Source organism: Myxocyprinus asiaticus, chromosome 46 (assembly GCF_019703515.2).
Source record: "Myxocyprinus asiaticus isolate MX2 ecotype Aquarium Trade chromosome 46, UBuf_Myxa_2, whole genome shotgun sequence".
NCBI lineage: Eukaryota > Metazoa > Chordata > Actinopteri > Cypriniformes > Catostomidae > Myxocyprinus > Myxocyprinus asiaticus.
Window position 1 is genome coordinate 27,564,049 of NC_059389.1, and position 18,891 is coordinate 27,582,939.

Sequence of the window (18,891 nt, forward strand, 5' to 3'; positions counted from 1 at the left end):
ATTTCTCTGTAAGAGTGTGTTGAGCCAACCTATCTTAGCTGCCAACCTGCTTTATTTAATATCACGTCCTGGAGATACTTTCCCCAACTAATTAATACATTTATTTCCAATCATATTTTCATCAGTCTTTTAGATGCTATGAATTATTTTTAATATTACACACTAATGACTTAACAGTTACACAAACACCTCATTTGAATTTTCCAGCATATATTGTGACATCTCTTGTGAAGAATACCTCCAAACACTTGAACAAACATAACAGCCATGTAGAGAGAATAATGAATAATCATTACCTAAAGGTCCACAAATTATTGATGTAAAATAAGCAATGATATTTTTTTCTTCTCCGCAATTTATTACCATTAACAAGTATCTTGCAATCCAATAAATGTCAGTGTAGCTTTCAGTTAATTAAAGAAATAGATATTATATAGTAATGCAGGGTGGCACTTAGATCCCAATTGCCACAGACTGCAATTTACAGTCTGAGTTTTATATGAAGGGAACCACAAATAATGACCATTAAGCTGTCATCCAATGGACAGGAGATCACATTAATGAAATTAGATAAGCCAAGCGGTGATCTACACAACCATCCCGCTAAAGAGACAGAGAGCCCAGAAAAAGGGTCAGGACCAATTAACTAAGAAAACAATGCAGGGCCCCTTTGCTTTCCACAAGTGTTGTACTGGAAAATTCCAGTGCATTGAGATTTACAGGCCATAGTGGTACAGCAGCTGTTAACAGAGTGCATGAAGAGGTCTGTGCACACTGTAATAAGTGGTAACCTGCGATTATTACCTTAAGGAGCTATTTCTTTACAGATCTAACCTTTAAAAATTACTTTTATTGGTTTAACCTAATGTATTCAGGTTGGTTCAGACATGTTAATTCATATTTTTAACTTCAAGCCTGTTAATTTAGTTGTAACCACATAAAGCACAATTTTTAAGTTAAAAATTTTTTTTGTGACTTTTGTGTGTTAGATTGTTAGATTTTTTTATTTATTTCCAAGACCTCTGCATGCCAGTTGAACCTTAAATCTTCATGCAGAGGGGCATCTATATTTATATCTCATATCACATGTTGTATATACACACACAAATCTTCCTGTTTACCCATTGGATTGCAACATTTCTCAAACTGTACTCTCAACAACAGCCAACAGTCAAAGTAATAGATTTCAATATGAGCATCAATATACCTATATTAATATATATTAAGATACATTTAACTTAGCTATGCTATCAACATTAATTTTTTAGCTTCATACTCTAACTGTAATTCAACAGTTGACACATTTGTGTCTTGAAAGAAACATAACTGAGATCTCCTGAAGTCTCCTGAAATACAAAAGAGCAAATGGAGGCTTTTGCTGAAGTTTCCTGCTCAGATCTCCTCTAGTTTCAGAAGAGATCTCAACAATATCTCAAACTGAGCTAAGACAGATTTGCCAAGGTGCCAAGGCCAAGTCAGAGATCTCAAATTGAACTCAAACATTTCTCATCCAGTTCACCCAAGATTGATCTACGCTATCTACATTCATTTATACTGTCAACAATTGCTTCATATGTGCCCAGTCTTAAGGGGCGGTCACACTAGGCTTTGAGCATTTTTTTTTTGGACAACGCAACCGACCAGGATATGATGTCATGTGGGAGGTATTCTGGTGCAAGTAAATAATACATCACTGCCCTTATGAAAATCAAGAGTTCACTGCAAATTTACTTCAAACTTGCCGCAAATTGTCCATTGTTGCCAAAGGTTCGCCGAAGGTAACATTTCCGGCAAATCAAAAGTTCATTGCATGTGAAAATATCGAACGGCAAATTTGTGGCAAGTTTGCGTCTAGTTTAGATTTTTTGTTAGGGAAATAACAAATTATATTATATAAAAATTGTTAAAAAAAATATTGTCTACTCACTTTCCTGAAACAATAAAGCACACAGCTTTAAAACGTGTTCTTTGTATTAAGACAAGATGTCAAGGTGTGATGTTTTAATCTTCTATTGGTCACGCGTCCTCTCGTCATATGAATTCACGGTTCAGAGTTCACCAAGCTTGATCTTTGCTACGCAGCGAAGTACGAATTTTCTTCATATGAGCTTGCGTTTCCTTGTCTCCCACACCACAGGAAGTGTAGTGCGAACGCCCCTTTAGGCTACGTCCACATTCATTTGGATACTTCTGAAAATGGCATTTTAATTTTCGAAAAACTCTCCGTCCACAAGTGTTTTCCAAACGTTGCTCGTCCTCACTGAAACATATGAAAACTCTTACTGCGTATGTGAAAAATCGTGTTTTCATGTACAGTCTGAAACACAGTTATCCTCATGTTCCATCGCCGGACAACAATTCCGAGTAAACATCCCGTCGCCTTCAAAGGAATGCAAAGTGAAGGTTGTACAAAGTAACATTTATCTTTAACAACGCTATCAAAGTGAATAGCAGGCCCAACAACTCTGCTACAACATGGGCCGCCATCTTGATTGTTTTGGGTTGCATGGATCACATGACTGCATCACATGACAAAAAATACATATCCCTGTTTTCCCTGTCCACACTACAATGCAAAGATGACATGTTCAAATTAATCAACTTGAGAAAGTATTTTCGAAAAGCTCAGTTTTCGCTGTCAAAAACGCTGTCTCAGTGTGGACGGAAGGCCAAAATGTAGAGAAAAAGATGCTTTTCAAACGAAAACGTATTAGTGTGGATGTGGCCTTATTTCTCCAAAAGAATTTCAGGAAAAACTTCTGAGACAAAGTTATTTTGAGACGTAATTATAATCTCCATTAAGTTTCCTGAGCTATGAAATAGCAACATCTGTGCAATAATTGTTTTTCTAGGTCTGTCAATTGTGAACTTAAAATACTGTCAAAAGCATGTTTCCTGTCTTATATACACGCAAAGCTCAAGTAGCCCACGTTTATGTGAAACAAGTTCAGAAGTTAGTAATTGTTTTGATACAACTCTGATAGTAAAAGACACAAGGCAGGCTGCAGAGCCAAGTGCAAGTTCACCCTGTCCTGTCTGCCCTCATAAGTGTGTACACATCCCTGTATTTGTTGTATGTGCCCCCCGGCAGAATGCCATGGCTGGCACTAAATTAGTGATTAGGGACCCTCTCCTCCCTCTCCCGCTCCTCCACGTCTCTCTAGAGACGGCCTACAGAGTGGACAGCTGGATGCATCAAGAACTGTCACGTTGTCAGAGAAAGTTTTCTCTCCGTCCACTGAAACTTTCGTCTGTCCGTCAGGCGGTCGTGAGGGGCGGCATGCTTCCAGTGAAAGTGCAGTCATGACGGATCGGGGAGGGAGGGGGAGCAGCGCTGGAGTAAGTGACATTTGTGATGGCTCCCTCTCAAATGAGCTTCTCTGCTGCTGTCAGAGCAAGCCTTGCCCCCCGGCAATGACTGTCAAACGACATGCTCACAGCGCACGAAGAGGTAGCCTATCACCAAGGCATGGACCCATGCACTCACACGGTTATTTGGCTGTGCGGTTGATGGTTTCTGTGGTCAAATTTTTAGTGACCAAAGTTTTATTTTAGAAGACTAATCATCATTACATGATCCATGTCATATACACTAACACTTAATGGAATAGTTCACCCAAAAATGCTAATTTTGTTATCATGTTCTCACCCTCATGTTGTTTCAAACATGACTTTCTTTCTTTTTTGTAACACATAAGATGTTAGACAGAATGTTAGTCTTGGTCACCATTCACTTTCATAGCATCTTTATATATATATATATAATGGAAGTGAAAGGTTGCTGAGGTTAATATTCTTCCTCCTTTTGTGTTCCACAACAGAAAGTCGTACGAGTTGGCGTAACATGAGTGTGCATAAATGATGACAGAAATGTCCTTTTTTTAGGTGAACTACTCCTTTAACAGCTTAAAACAGCCAGTAACACCTTACATTCTTGTTCCATTTTTAAGGGTTTATAAAGGGTTCATTAATGAGTAATATTTAATGTACAAACACATTATATATCATTAATATGCAGTTGTATCAACATGCATAAAAGGGTGACTTTCATGTCATACCTGTCAAATAGTGAGCCATTTTATCTCACATGTCATAAATGCTTAACACTTACTCAACATTAATAACCTATGAAAATATACCTTAATGTAAAGTGGGTGATATATGAAGAGTTATTTATTAAGGATTTGGCAACAATAGACACGTATGTACATAATGCTCAGTATGGTTTAATGTTTATCAGGCTTTATTTTATGAAATATGCTGTGAATGAGTATGAAGACCTGAAAAGTGTTCTTGAAGAGGACTTTAGGTATCTTGGACTAGGTAAAATCATTCTTTTTACATCAACCTGACAAGGAAAGTGGCAAAACAAGTGAATCAAAACATTACAGCAATTAATATAAAAACAATGCGGACTGTAGCAAAGTAACATAATACCTCCTTTTAATCTCACTTTAATAGTCTTTTTTAACTGCATTAATCAAATAATGAATACATAGATTAATACAAGTATGAATAAGTGTACAGTATTTATTAAGCATTAATATCAGGTTTAGGTTAAAGTTAAGTTTATAAATGAATATCATTGATTTATAAGGCATTTGTAAATAAAGTATTTGCCATTAATAACCACTTTATAAACCCTTAACAAAGGAAAGATTAATGTAAAGTGTTACCAACTAGCCTAAGCTGGTTTGCTGGTCTTAGTTGACCACTAGACTGGTTTCTACTGGTCACGCTAGTCTAGTTTGCTGGTTTTAGAGGGGCTTTGGGAACTTGTGAGCTAGTCAGGTGACCAGCTAGACCAGCTAAACCAAGTAAGACCATCAAACTATCTAGCAGAGCAAAAAAAAGTTACAAAATCATCCAAAATCTTATCTCATGAAAATTGGCCAAAATGACATTTTCATCTTTGTGGGTAGTACACGTGTTTCGACACGGTGGCTCTTGTTCATTTTCGGCATTACCCGATCCCTTTCTTCTCCTAATCATTTTATATTCCTATTATTGTTTTGTTTGTTCTTAAAGAAAGAAAAAAAAAAGATGAAGGTGTACACTCAAAATAAATAATAGTAAAGGGCAAGTATGCACTTCAAATATGGGTCATTCCAACCCAGTCTCATGACAAGTAATAGTATGAGATAGCAAAATCATACAAGTTGGCTTTTACTCCCATAGAGAAAAATAAATGAACCAAAGAACAATGTTATTATGATTTTTTCTTAGTTTAACCCCTTACCCGAACCATGAACCTAACCATGATTTGATTAGGAAAATAGATTTTGTGTACATCTGGGTTTGGAACGAGATGAAGAAAGCGTAAGAGGAGTTGTGCACATGACTTTAAATTCCACAACACACATGATGACCTTGAGACATTTTAGAACCTCTAAGTATGTATTTGGATCATTTGTATGATGAACTAAATGGATATTCGGTTAGTTGTAGTTGTATAGGCTCTTATGCTCACAGCCAATAAACTAAACTGAAATAATTTTAATTCTCAGGGAACTGACTGAACTGATTCAGCAAAAATCTAAGATGGATTTTCAAAAGCCTGAGACAGATTTGACATTTTACAGTTCAGATAACCATAACTTCAAGCATGACACACTGTGGCTTAAACAGGACATTTCTTGAATGTCTAATTGAAATTCTTTTATCTGTTTTGCAGTAGATCCTCATCAAATACATGTAAAACAACATAAAAGTTCAGTTCAATGCATAAATGTTTTCTTTTTTTTTTTTTTACATAATTATTAGGCAATTGGGCTCTGCTTCAATAAAGCTATGAGAGTTTAATAGTTTTCACATCCCGATAAAGTGATGCTGTATCTATCTCAGTATGGATCTGTGTGTCTGCCATGTGTTTGTCATGTTTGTTGAGGTAAACATGGACAGGACATATACCTTGAGACCGGACAAGCTGCCAATACTGCGGTCATGTGACAGGGACTCGTGACTTTGGGCTGAAATGTTGTCAATACCTGTGCATGTTGACACGCTCGGTTCATTTCCCTACATGAGGATGGCAATTGTCACGTAATTGTTTGGTGCTTCTTTGTTGGTGTGTCTTTGAAATGCACCACTGCTGCACTGCGTATGTGCACACAGTCTAGCAGACGTCCTTACAATAAAGCTGATATATCTTTTTATATATAGGTTATTAAAATGATTTGTGTATTTAAAATGTATTAGTTGATTTAAATATAATAATGTATGTATTAATTTAAATAGAAATTTAAAATGTTTATTTCATGTATATTTTTTTATTATTAATTATGTACATTTTATTTTAAATCACTGGCACTTCACTGTGCTGTCAAAACTGAGCTTTTTAAGTTGAATTAGAGTTGATGTATCTTTTCAAATTTCTCCTTTAGTCAATGTTAATAGTTCAAAGCTCTTATGCTTACACTAAATGGTGTGTGTGTGTGTGTGTGTGTGTGTGTGTGTGTGTTTATGTCGTTTATAGTTGTGCTGTTCTAATGTAATACTGCCCTCCAGTGTCTGCTCTCACACAATGCACAGCACACAATCTCAGACAAATTCAGAGAAATGTCTCTTAAAAAGGGTTTAGAAAAAATCTAAAAAAATACATGTATTTCAATCCAATAAAATCCAGATATTGAAAGTAAACTACAGGTATTAAGAACACTTTTATGACTTTGAAGGAATGTGTATGAGAGAAAGAGAAAAAAAAAATAATTAGAAAAGTATGTTTTCCCCAAATTTCCACAAAAAATAATTGTTTTATAAAACAATTAATATAATCCTATATATATATATATATATATATATATATATGCAGGGACATAGATTCCGGGGGGATGGAGGGGAGGTAACCCCCCCTCCACCCCCAGTAATCAAAATAAGCAAGTACAACCCCCCCGATATTTATACCATGATCAATGGAAACAAGTAAATTCTTCACACTGTAACCACTGTAATCTATATTTAGTTCTATCTCAAAAAAGACTCACACACCTGAATTACACTGAGGTTCAGGGTGAAACATTTCAGAAAGGCTGTTTCAATCATTTAATGCACTTTTATAGAGGCACTGTCTCTGTTCAGTGGTTTAATCTCTCTCTGTAGTCTTGATGCATGAGTGCCTATGAAACCGGCCTGTGCTTAATAATGGTAATGACTACATTTCCCTACATCTCTTTTATTAAATCAAGCTGGCTATAAGTTTCACATCTACCCGGCTCAGTCATCAATCGCTCAGGCTATCAGCACCAGCACATTCCCAGACACACTAGGTGCCATCTTGGCTCAAGAAGAAAGTTTTATATGTGCAAAGGAGTAATTCATTATTGCTGTAACAGGAACACTGTCATCCCAACTGTTCAGAATCCAAATGATGATTCATTACTATAGAGGGAATATATATATAAAACACATAATTCGGTTATTATGTAGTAGTAGTTGTAGCTCTTCCTGTTAAGTCCTGCAAGCTGCAGGATGTATGTATTCTAACTTTAACATGAGCAGGTGTTGTCGACAGGTTGGCTATTACAGAATTTGGAAAATTTCTGAAATTCAGAAAGCATATGTTGGTTTTAGCAGACAGAGAATTCAGCCTCCTGTTGGCAAGATCACCTGGCAATATCAGTTTATGTCTGAAAGACCTTTAGTCTGACAGACCCTAATATCTCAAACACATGCTTAACAGGTTGATACTTCTTGGGTTTTCTACAGTGCTCCTTAGAGGAATTTATTTTTTTGTAATAGTTTTGTTTCCTCACACAGAGTGTTTCATTCCCTCACAATTTCCTCTATTTCAGAAAATATGCTGGCGGTACCACATGGTACAGTATGGCTCAAAAGGGGAGCCATTGTGAAGGAAAACTATTATAAGGGAATCCAAAATTATTGCGAGGGAACGCAAAACTTATTGTTAGTGAACGTAAACCTTTTACAAGAGAACACAAAATATGTTGTGAGAGAATGCAAAACTTACTGTGAGTGAATGCAAACTATTGTAAGGTAACACAAAAATTATTGTGAGGGAATACAAAATTTATTGTGAGGGAACACAAAACTTATTGTGTGAACGCAAACCTATTGCAAGAAAAGGTAAAAAAAAAAAATATTGCGAGGGAACACAAACCTTAATGTGAGTGAAAGCAATTAATTGCAAGGGAGCACAAAAATTATCTTGAGGGGAAAAAAAAAATTGAGAGGGAACACAAAACTTATTTTGAGTGAACACAAACCTATTGCAAGGAAATGCAAAAAAAAAAAAAAAAAAAAAAATACGAGGGAACACAAAACAATTTTCAAAGGAACAAAAAACTTTTCCAAGGGAACAAAAAAATATTGCATGAAAGAAAACTATTGCAAGGGAACACCAAAATTATTGCGAAGGAACACAACACGTATTACGAGGGAACACAAAACTATTAAAGGTGAATACAAAAATTATAACGAGCGAACACAAAAGGTATTGCAAGGGAACACAAAACTTATTGTGAGTGAATGCAAACTATTGCAAGGGAACACAAAAATGATTGCGATGGAATACAAAATGCATTTGCATTGGAATGAAAAAATGACTGAAAGAACGCAAAACGTATTGCGAAGGAATGCAAAATGTATTGCAAGGCAATGCAAACCTATTGCAAGACATACAAAACATATTGCAAGGGAACAAAATAATGTATTGCAAGGGAGTGCAAGAGTTATTGAGTATATAACAAGCTTCAAACATCCTCCATTAAAAATGCTACCATATTTATGTTAATGTTTCAGAAAGACATTAAACATGAAAAATGCAGTGAATTTTCACATGCTAAACTAATCTGATTAGTATACACAGTAGAACAGTGAATACCTGCCAGTTGTTTGTTTGTATTTGCTTTTTTCGATAATGTATTTTTGCTGACATATGAACATAAAAACTTCACCATAGCTTACATTTATAATTTGATAATCCACTATACTTACAGTAGCTACTACATTTGACAACCCCCATAGCCTCAACCACATACTGTACCCGGACTCCAAAATGATTGACAGACAGAGAGCATTTCTGATTGGCTAGCTGCCTGATGAGCTAAAAGTGTGGGCTGCTTCACCTAACTCCTATTTTCAGCACCTCAGACAGAGGAATAAAGCTTTTATAACAGGTCAGATGAACATGCACAAAGAATAATAATAAAGAAAATACATTAATTTTGAAATTACTATTATTTTTACACATAAATCATTGGGGTCCTTTGGTGATGTATCTGTTTTTGTAGCTGCCATTTTTTTTTATATACAGTTGTGCTCAAAAGTTTGCATACCCTGGCAGAAATTGTGAAATTTTGGCATTGATTTTGAAAATATGACTGATCATGCATGTCTTTTATTTAAGGATAGTGATCATATGAAGCCATTTATTATCACATAGTTGTTTGGCTCCTTTTTAAATCATATTTTAAATTGCAATTAGTGTAGTATTTAAATTAATTGTGTATAAATAATCAGTGAGTTTGTTAGCTCTCACATGGATGCACTGAGCAGGCTAGATACTGAGCCATGGGGGGCAGAAAAGAACTGTCAAAAGACCTGCATAACAAGGTAATGGAACTTTATAAAGATGGAAAAGGATATAAAAAGATATCCAAAGCCTTGAAAATGCCAGTCAGTACTGTTCAATCACTTATTAAGAAGTGTAAAATTCAGGGATCTCTTGATACCAAGCCAAGGTCAGGTAGACCAAGAAAGATTTCAGCCACAACTGCCAAGAATTGTTCGGGATACAAACAAAAACCCACCGGTAACCTCAGGAGAAATACTGGCTGCTCTGGAAAAAGATAGTGTGGTTGTTTCAAGGAGCACAATACGACGATACTTGAACAAAAATGAGCTGCATGGTCAAGTTGCCAGAAAGAAGCCTGCGCCAATGCCACAAAAAAGCCCGGTTACAATATGCCCGACAACACCTTGACATGCCTCACAGCTTCTGGCACACTGTAATTTGGAGTGACGAGACCAAAATAGAGCTTTATGGTCACAACCATAAGCGCTATGTTTGGAGAGGGGTCAACAAGGCCTATAGTGAAAAGAATACCATCCCCACTGTGAAGCATGGTGGTGGCTCACTGATGTTTTGGGGGTGTGTGAGCTCTAAAGGCACGGGGAATCTTGCGAAAATTGATGGCAAGATGAATGCAGCATGTTATCAGAAAATACTGGCAGACAATTTGCATTCTTCTGCACAAAAGCTGCGCATGGGATGCTCTTGGACTTTCCAGCACGACAATGACCCTAAGCACAAGGCCAAGTTGACCCTCCAGTGATTACAGCAGAAAAAGTTGAAGGTTCTGGAGTGGCCATCACAGTCTCCTGACCTTAATATCATCGAGCCACTCTGGGGAGATCTCAAACATGCGGTTCATGCAAGATGACCAAAGACCTGAAAACATTTTGCCAAGATGAATGGGCAGCTATACCACCGGCAAGAATTTGGGACCTCATAGACAACTATTACAAAAGACTGCACGCTGTCATTGATGATAAAGGGGGCAATACACAGTATTAAGAACTAAGGGTATGCAGACATTTGAACAGGGGTCATTTCATTTTTTTCTTTGTTGCCATGTTTTGTTTTATGATTGTGCCATTCTGTTATAACCTACAGTTGAATATGAATCCCATAAGAAATAAAAGAAATGTGTTTTGCCTGCTCACTCATGTTTTCTTTAAAAATGGTACATATATTACCAATTCTCCAAGGGTATGCAAACTTTTGAGCACAACTGTATATTTGTTACTTGCAGTATATAGACAGCTTAAGACATTTTAAGGGACATATTTTTTGTTACATGGGTTTATTATAGGTTTTTGTGGCACAAATTAAGGCACATTTACCGCATTGCTTCACAAAATAACACTGAAAAGGAATTATACAAAAATAATTTCTCGAGTTATTCAGATTGCCACAGTGAATCCATACATTCAAAAATACATGACATTTCACACACCAACAGTTTTTATTTTACTGAAACTTTGTGAAGCCATTAAGCTACTTTCTGTCCAGCATTAACTGCTACCATCACACACACACTTGCAGTAGGAAATCCACTTACACGGTCACTCATGCTGCAACGTCTTTTACTCTAGATTATATCAGACTAGTGGCAAAATGTTCTGTAAACCGCAATCAATCAAGTTTCATGAACTCAGATCTTAAAACCAAACAAACACAGAAACCTTGCAAATGTAAAGTGTGTGACATCAGTAGAGCTGTGGTCCATAATACTGACCCCAAAATAGATAAATTTTTTGATTTACTTTCCTCATAGACAAAATGTTTTGCAACATATAAATTGTTGTTCTAATGTCCTTTGCATATTTTTCCCCTTTACCAAGAAAAAGGTGACTTTTCAAATTATTTATGGCCTTTAAAAACATCACCTAACAGATACACTGAATGTTATTCTTGAAATACAATTCCTCCAATTATTAAAAGCGACATTAAACAGGTATGATTTAGATTCAGTAATGAAATCCACACCAAAACAAAGCCAAACAGGATGTAATCTACTAAAGAAATCAATAATAAAAAAATACAAAAAATAAATGGTTGCAAAACATTAAAATAAAAATAATCCATTGTGACTAGTAAAAAGTTGCCTGCACACCTCTTTGTTGTAGGTAACACCATTTTATAACATGATTTATGTGATGACAAACATGAACAGTGAAGTAAATTTTAAATTAATTAATAAAAATAAGAGAAAACTATTTTCACAGTGTAGGGGAAAATGCTAGTAAAAATAAAATCTTGCTACCACACAATATCCCTTTTTCTAATATGATATGCTGAAAGGAAAACAAAAGTGCAAGTTAAAAATAGTTTACGTGCTTCTAAAAGGAATAGTTCACCCAAAAAAATGTATTGTAATTTCCATCACGTTGGTCACGATCACAGAACTTTTGGGATAACTCTTTATTTAACCAACAGTCCACATAGTTTCTGCACAGTTTACTCTGAATGTTTCCCTTTATATGTAATACATTCAGGAAGTTTTGAAATTTCACTACACACATCCCAAGTATTATAAGCAAATTTGTTCTTAAAGCTTGTTAGTCTTAAAGAGACACTTCACCACTTTTCATTGCTATTTTTTTTACTTATTACTTATTCTTTTTGTTGATTCAACCATCATGTTACCTGTATAGCCGCATGCAAAAAAAAAAAAAAAAATACAAATAAAATAAAATAAAAAATAAAATAAAACAATTGTATGCTTTAATATTCAAGCTCAATTAAAAAAAATAAAAAAATAATAATAATAATAATAATAATAATAATTAAAAAAAAGAATAATTTGTATAAAAAACAATAAAAAAATAATATATATATATATATATATATATATATATATATATATATATATATATATATATATATATATATATATATATATATATATATAGATGTCTGGCACTTCCTCTTTTTTTGCCATGGAGCAATTTTTTTAATTTACATAAGGACCCTTAAAGCAATGTTCTGGGTTCAATCTCAATTGACAGCATTTGTAGTATAATACTGATTCCCATAAAAAAAAAAACTTGTCCCTCGTTTTTTTTTTTACTTACAATGGAACTGAATGGGACCAGACCATCAACATTAAAATACACCTTGTTTCAAAAGTATAGCCACAAGTCAAACATTATACATGTTAACATGATTTTAGTGTGATAAAATCACTTAATAACCTCGTCAGTGTAAAGTTATATCCAATAGTACTACTTCGTTTCCATGACGACGCAATGCTGTAAACCCTATAAGCAATGTTATCACACTAAAATCCCATTAACACATATGTTTATGTCTTTTGTCTTTAAAACAATGTATATTTTAACATTTACTGGCCCCATTCACTTACATATAAGTGCCTCACTGTAACCCCGATTTTTAAATAAACGAGGGACGAGTTGAAATAATTACCCGAGGTATCCAACCTTATGCTACAAATGCTGTCGATTGAACTTAACTTGTTTTAAACCTGGAATATTCCTATAAAATCTCTAATAAACCACAGGCATGAGAACATGCATGTTTTAACGTTGGATAATATAATGCCACTTATGCATTTCTGCACATTCAGGTCAATGAAATTTACATACTTCATGTTTGAACACTACAACACAATAAAGACCAGGAGGGAAAATATTTACTAATGATTGATTTAGATTTAGTCTTTTAAACCAGCTGCATGAGTCATTTGAAGATGACTGGGGCATCACTGGGTAACACAAATTTTACATCAGATTAACAGAACCTCTCAGAGGAGCATCTCAACACATTGTCCATCTCTGTGGCAGCTGAATCCACATCACTCCCTCTGGACTGGATGTCTTCCTCCTCTTCTTGGTCTCTCCCCAACGTTGATTCCCTTTTGAGCTTCTCGGAGTCAGGTGAGGGTTCGAGGGAGAGGTCACATGAGCCTTTGGTATCCTGAGGTCCATTGATAACCTCCTCTTGTGTATCATGGTCAGAGAAGATGGGTTGTGGGGTCTGAAGAGAGTGTTGGGTCAGGTTTTGGCTGATGGTGTGACAGCGGGTCAGACACTTGGTTTGGGTGTGGGGCGAGTGTTCTGTCTGTGGACAGCAGAACTGACCGCTGCTGTCCACTGTTTCACCTCTCTTCAGTCTCCATCTGTTATTGTGACTGTCTGGAGTCTGAGATGAACAGATGAATCAGGAGTTACTGTATGTTAACTGACTCACTGGCTCATTCTAATAGTAATGGCCTATTCACACAAAATGTGTATGAATCTTCCACATGACAAGATTTTAAAATGAAACAATGCATCCCTTTGAACGTCTTCAACTAAACCTACATTTTTGCCAAACATTTTCTGCACGGCAAGATTTTACAGTTCCGCAAGGTAGGAAAAAAAATCTTAAGACTTTGGATCATGTGTCCTGAAATGGCACTCAAAATGGAAAAGACATTGATATTGTTGGTCTGGTACAAGGTACAATATATAATAAAAATCATAGCAAATACGAACAAGGGGAGCAAAAACTGATAGTGAGAAGTGATATGGCAAACGATTGCTGACTAAATAGTAAACCAATTAATTTTCTTATATAACATTATGATTTTACTTCTATTTGTTCCATTTTGGGAGAGTAAAAATATATTCTTTACCAGTCAAAAGTTTGGACACACCCACTTATGCTTTATTATGTTGCACATTTTAGAATAATAGTGAAATCATCAGAACTATGAAAAAACACGAATGGGATGGGATGAATGGAAGTATGGGATGGAAGTATTAATGGAAGTATGGGATGGAAGTATTGGATGGAAGTATTAATGGAAGTATGGGATGGATGGATGGATGGATGGATGGAAGTATTTTAGTATCGGATGGATGGATGGATGGTGGGGATGCATGGAAGTATAAGATGGATGGAACCACTGGATAAATGGAAGTGTGGGATGGATGGATGAAAGTATGGGATGGATGAATGTATGGATTGGATGGATGAGAATATGGGATGCAAGTATAGGATGGATAAATGGAAGTATGGATTGATGGGATGGATTGAAGCATGGGATGGATTGAAGTATAGGCTGGACAGAAGCATGGGAAGAATTGAAGTATGGGATGTACGGGTAGATGGATTGGATAAATGTAAGTAAGGGATGGATGGATGGAAAAAAGTATGGATGGATGGATTTATGGGATGGATGGTTGGATGGAAGCAAGAAATGTATTTATGTAAATATAGGATGGATGGAAGCATGGTAAAAATGGAAGTATGGGATGGATGGATGGATTAGATGGAAGTAGGGGATGGATGGATGGATGGATGGGTGAAAGTATGGGATGGATGAAATGGATTGATGGCCGTATGGGATGGATGGACAGATGGAAGTATAGGATGGATAAATGGATGATTGGATGGATGGATGAAAGTATGGGATGGATGGAAGTATGGATGGATGGGATGCATGGAAGTATAGGATGGATGGAACCATTGGATGAATGGAAGTGTGGGATGGATGGATGGAGTGATTGATGGATGGATGGATGGATGGACGGAAGGATGAATGGATGGATGGAAGGATGAATGGATGGATGAAAGTATGGGATGGATGAATGGATGGACTGGATGTATAAAAGTATGGGATGCAAGTATAGGATGGATAAATGGAAGTATGGATGGATGGGATGGATTGAAGTATGGGATGGATTGACTGAAATATAGGCTGGACAGAAGCATGGGACGAATGGAAGTATGGTATGGACAGATGGATGGATTCGATAAATGGAAGTATGGGATGGATGGAAAAAGTATGGATGGATGGAAGTATGGGATGGATGATTGGATAGATGGCAGTATGGGATGGATGGATGCAGGTATGGGATGGATGTATGGATGAAATTATGGGATGTACAGTAAGTATAGGATGGATGAACGGATAGAAGTATGGATGGATGGAAGTATGGAATGGATGGTTAGATGGATGGAAGCATGAAATGTATTTATGCAAATATAAGATGGATGGAAGCATGGTAAGAATGGAAGTATGGGATGGATGGATTGATAAATGGGTGGATGGATTGATTGGATAGATGGAAGTAGGGGATGATGGATGGATGGGTGAAAGTATGGGGTGATGGATTAAAGTATGGGATGGATGAAATGGATAGATGGCAGTATGGGATGGATGGATGGATGGATGGGATGGATTGGATGGATGAAAGAATGGGATGATGGATGGAAACATGGATGCATGGGATGCATGGAAGTATAGGATGGATGGAACCATTGGATGAATGGAAGTGTGGAATGGATTGTTGGATGGATGGAAGCATGAAATGTATTGATGTAAGTATAGGATGGATGGAAGCATGGGAAGAATGAAAGTATGGGATGGATGGATGGATGGGTAAAATTGTGGGAGGGATGAATGGATGGATTGTGATGTGTCATTTAGTCCTTTAGGTGTGAATAGGCCTTTAAAGTGAGGAACTGTGTGTGAATATGCAGAATAGTACCTGCTCTGATAGACAAGTGATGGTCACAGCTCTGTCCAATCTCTTTTTAGTCCTACAAACAGCAAAAATGTCTTAGAAACCATCCTGAAAACAACTGCTGAACATTTAATAGGGTTTAAATGATACTGTGGAAATTCCATCTAGTTGCGGTCAGCATGTGAAGATTAGCTATGTTTCCATCAAATTTACGAATTTATGAAAGAAAAAAAATATGAGAATCCTGCAAAGCAATTTGCAAATAAAGCAGCATTTCCATCCAATGTGTTAAAGAGAACCAAATCGTCACTTCTGGGTAAGCCACTGTGGCTCTTTTGTTCAATGTAATAAATTACTTGTGGTTTAGAGTACACAGATAAAACGCTTTGACGAACGTCATGTTTGCTGGCATTCAATGGCAGATGCACTATATCTGGGAGCGAAAGCGTGTCACACAGTTCTGGGATGTAATAGTAGCCTGTCATTTTGATTACAGGCATTGTGTCTGGCATTTCAGAATAACCAGTTAAACATTTCAGATGATACGCCCTGACATTGATGATACTCACTGAGTGAATAATTCTATAGAAATAAATTAGGTAAATGTGTTTCCATCATAGTTTATGCACATGTCTTCTTATCGAATACAAAATGTATCCACCTCAAGGGAGCGTATAAGTTATTTATGTGAATTTTAATTGCATCTTGGTGTTTCCATCCAGCATTTTTTATGCAATATCCTAAAATTTGCTTGAAAATAGGTGCATGGAAACCCAGCTAATGACATAAGCTAGGAAAACATACCGTTGTTTGGTGTGGTCTCTCTCTCGACTCCCACTGTCAGGACTCTCATGCTGTTTAACTCTGTGCACTATTGAGTTTCAGGTTAATTAAACAAATTTAATTCATAACACTTCATACTATATGCACTCACAGAATATATAATGCATCCTGGCCTAATAAAGTGGAGATGAATTAGAACTGTGATTCTTACCGAGAATCCCCTCTGCTCCTCTAGAGTGTGGTTTAATCAGATCAGACTCCAGAGCATCAGCACATGCTTTCTGTAAGAGCCTCAGAATCTCTGTGTTCTTTTGAAAAAATAAAACAAATACTGACATTTTATTTTTCTGTCTAACACAGATGTGTTTTTTTGTGAAATGTAATATAATCTAATCTAATATATTAACACACCCACTTTATCTCAGTAATGTCCCTTACATTACATATTGATTTTAATTGAATTTGACAAGTTATACAGTGTTGTTATGGACAACGGTCATTATTCAGAAATATCTGACCATTAAAAGGCGAGACTGGCCAATCAGAATCATGTATTCCAGGGAGTCATGTAATAAATAACTGTATAAGGTTTACACTTTTCAGCTGTTGCACACACACCTTGCCGCCTGTCTCGTGAGCACAGTCAAGAGCGGTTCTCTGTCTCTTGTTGCGTATGTGCACCAGCGCCCCCCTGTGGAGAAGCAGCTCAACCAGCTGGATGTGTCCTCCCCTCACAGCCTCATGCAGACCCGTGTTACCATGATTATTAGCCAGATTCACCAACGCACCACTCTGATGTGGACACAGCATTTATTCATTCATGTTTCATTTAGTAGTCCATAGATTATTAAGCATCAGTCTTTGATAATAAACATAAAATCAATACTTAAGTTTCAATTCTATTATTGGCAAACATGTATCAAATTAAAGTGAGCGGTTCTAATAAAAATTTTCATGTTAATAGTTGTTTAGCATATGCTTGATGTGACTTATGAAACTAAAGAAATATATATAAATACAAATTATACTGAACAAAAATATAAATGCAACATGCAACAATTTCAAAGATTTTACTGAGTTACAGTTCATTTAAGGAAATCAGTCAGTTGAAATAAATTCATTAGGCCCTAATCTAATCTAATCTAATCAATGCATATGGAACATTTCTGGGATCTTTTATTTCAGCTCATGAAACATGGGACCAACACTTTACATGTTGCGTTTATATTTTTGTTCAGTGTATATTTGTGAAAGTTACTGTAGATCCATATTATAACGGCAATAATATAATATAGGTGATCAATAGCATGCGATACGTTTTAGTGTACCTCCAGCAAAACCGTTGCAATCTCCAGATGTCCCTTTAAACATGCATGAATCAGTGGTGTGTTTCCATAATGATCTTTCTTATTCAGTTTGGCGTTACACTCCAACAGAGCAGACACTACCTACATGTACACACAACAGCCAGAAGAGGACACATAGACTATTAAACACAAAATGATATGGCATTCACAGTATATCATTTTCATATTGTGACATTTCTGACAGAAACAGAACATTCAGAAGGAAATAATGTAGGGTTGGACTGATTTTGTCCATGGAGATTTGGTTGGGTCATGAAAAGTATGCTATGTTATTATTGGTTTATATTTTTTCTCGCCCACATGGTGGATTTCTTGCATTAGAGAAGGAGAAAGTTACTACATGTTGAGGATAGATTACAAAGACAAGCTTTGTTTTGTTTTTTGGAATATGTAATGTACTGATTAATCACAATCACAACCTCCTCCTCCTCAGCAACACATGTCTAATTAAGATAAGTGTAAAGGGTTAGTTTACCCAAAAATGAAAATTATCTCATCATTTACTCACCCTAATGCCATCCCAGATGTGTATGACTTTCTTTCATCTGCTGAACGCAAACGAAGATTTTTTATTTCTGTAGATCTATACAAGTCAAGTGAATGGTGATCAGAACTCCAAAAGCTCTAAAAAGGAGATAAAGTCAGCATAAAAGTAATCCATCAGACTCCAGTGGTTTAATCAAAATCTTCTGAAGCGATCCAGTTGGTTTCCTCAGCAGTCTCCTTGGCGATCATGAATTAAAGC

General features: G+C 36.2%; 1 protein-coding gene across 6 annotated transcripts in view; it reads right to left on the minus strand.

Annotated features, from left to right (window-relative positions):
• Positions 1–12,440: 12,440 nt before the first annotated feature.
• The window catches only part of LOC127436281 (ankyrin repeat domain-containing protein 27-like), a 56,262-nt gene continuing 49,811 nt past the window's right edge, over positions 12,441–18,891 (minus strand). For all 6 annotated transcript variants that reach the window (XM_051690346.1, XM_051690347.1, XM_051690344.1 and 3 more), the window contains 6 exons: positions 18,108–18,227; positions 17,398–17,571; positions 16,991–17,087; positions 16,801–16,867; positions 16,021–16,072; positions 12,441–13,684 (listed from right to left, as the gene is read on the minus strand). In XM_051690346.1, the coding sequence (XP_051546306.1) occupies positions 13,274–13,684; positions 16,021–16,072; positions 16,801–16,867; positions 16,991–17,087; positions 17,398–17,571; positions 18,108–18,227 (921 nt within the window). In that variant the 3' untranslated portion in view covers positions 12,441–13,273. The remainder of the gene's footprint in view (positions 13,685–16,020; positions 16,073–16,800; positions 16,868–16,990; positions 17,088–17,397; positions 17,572–18,107; positions 18,228–18,891) is intronic.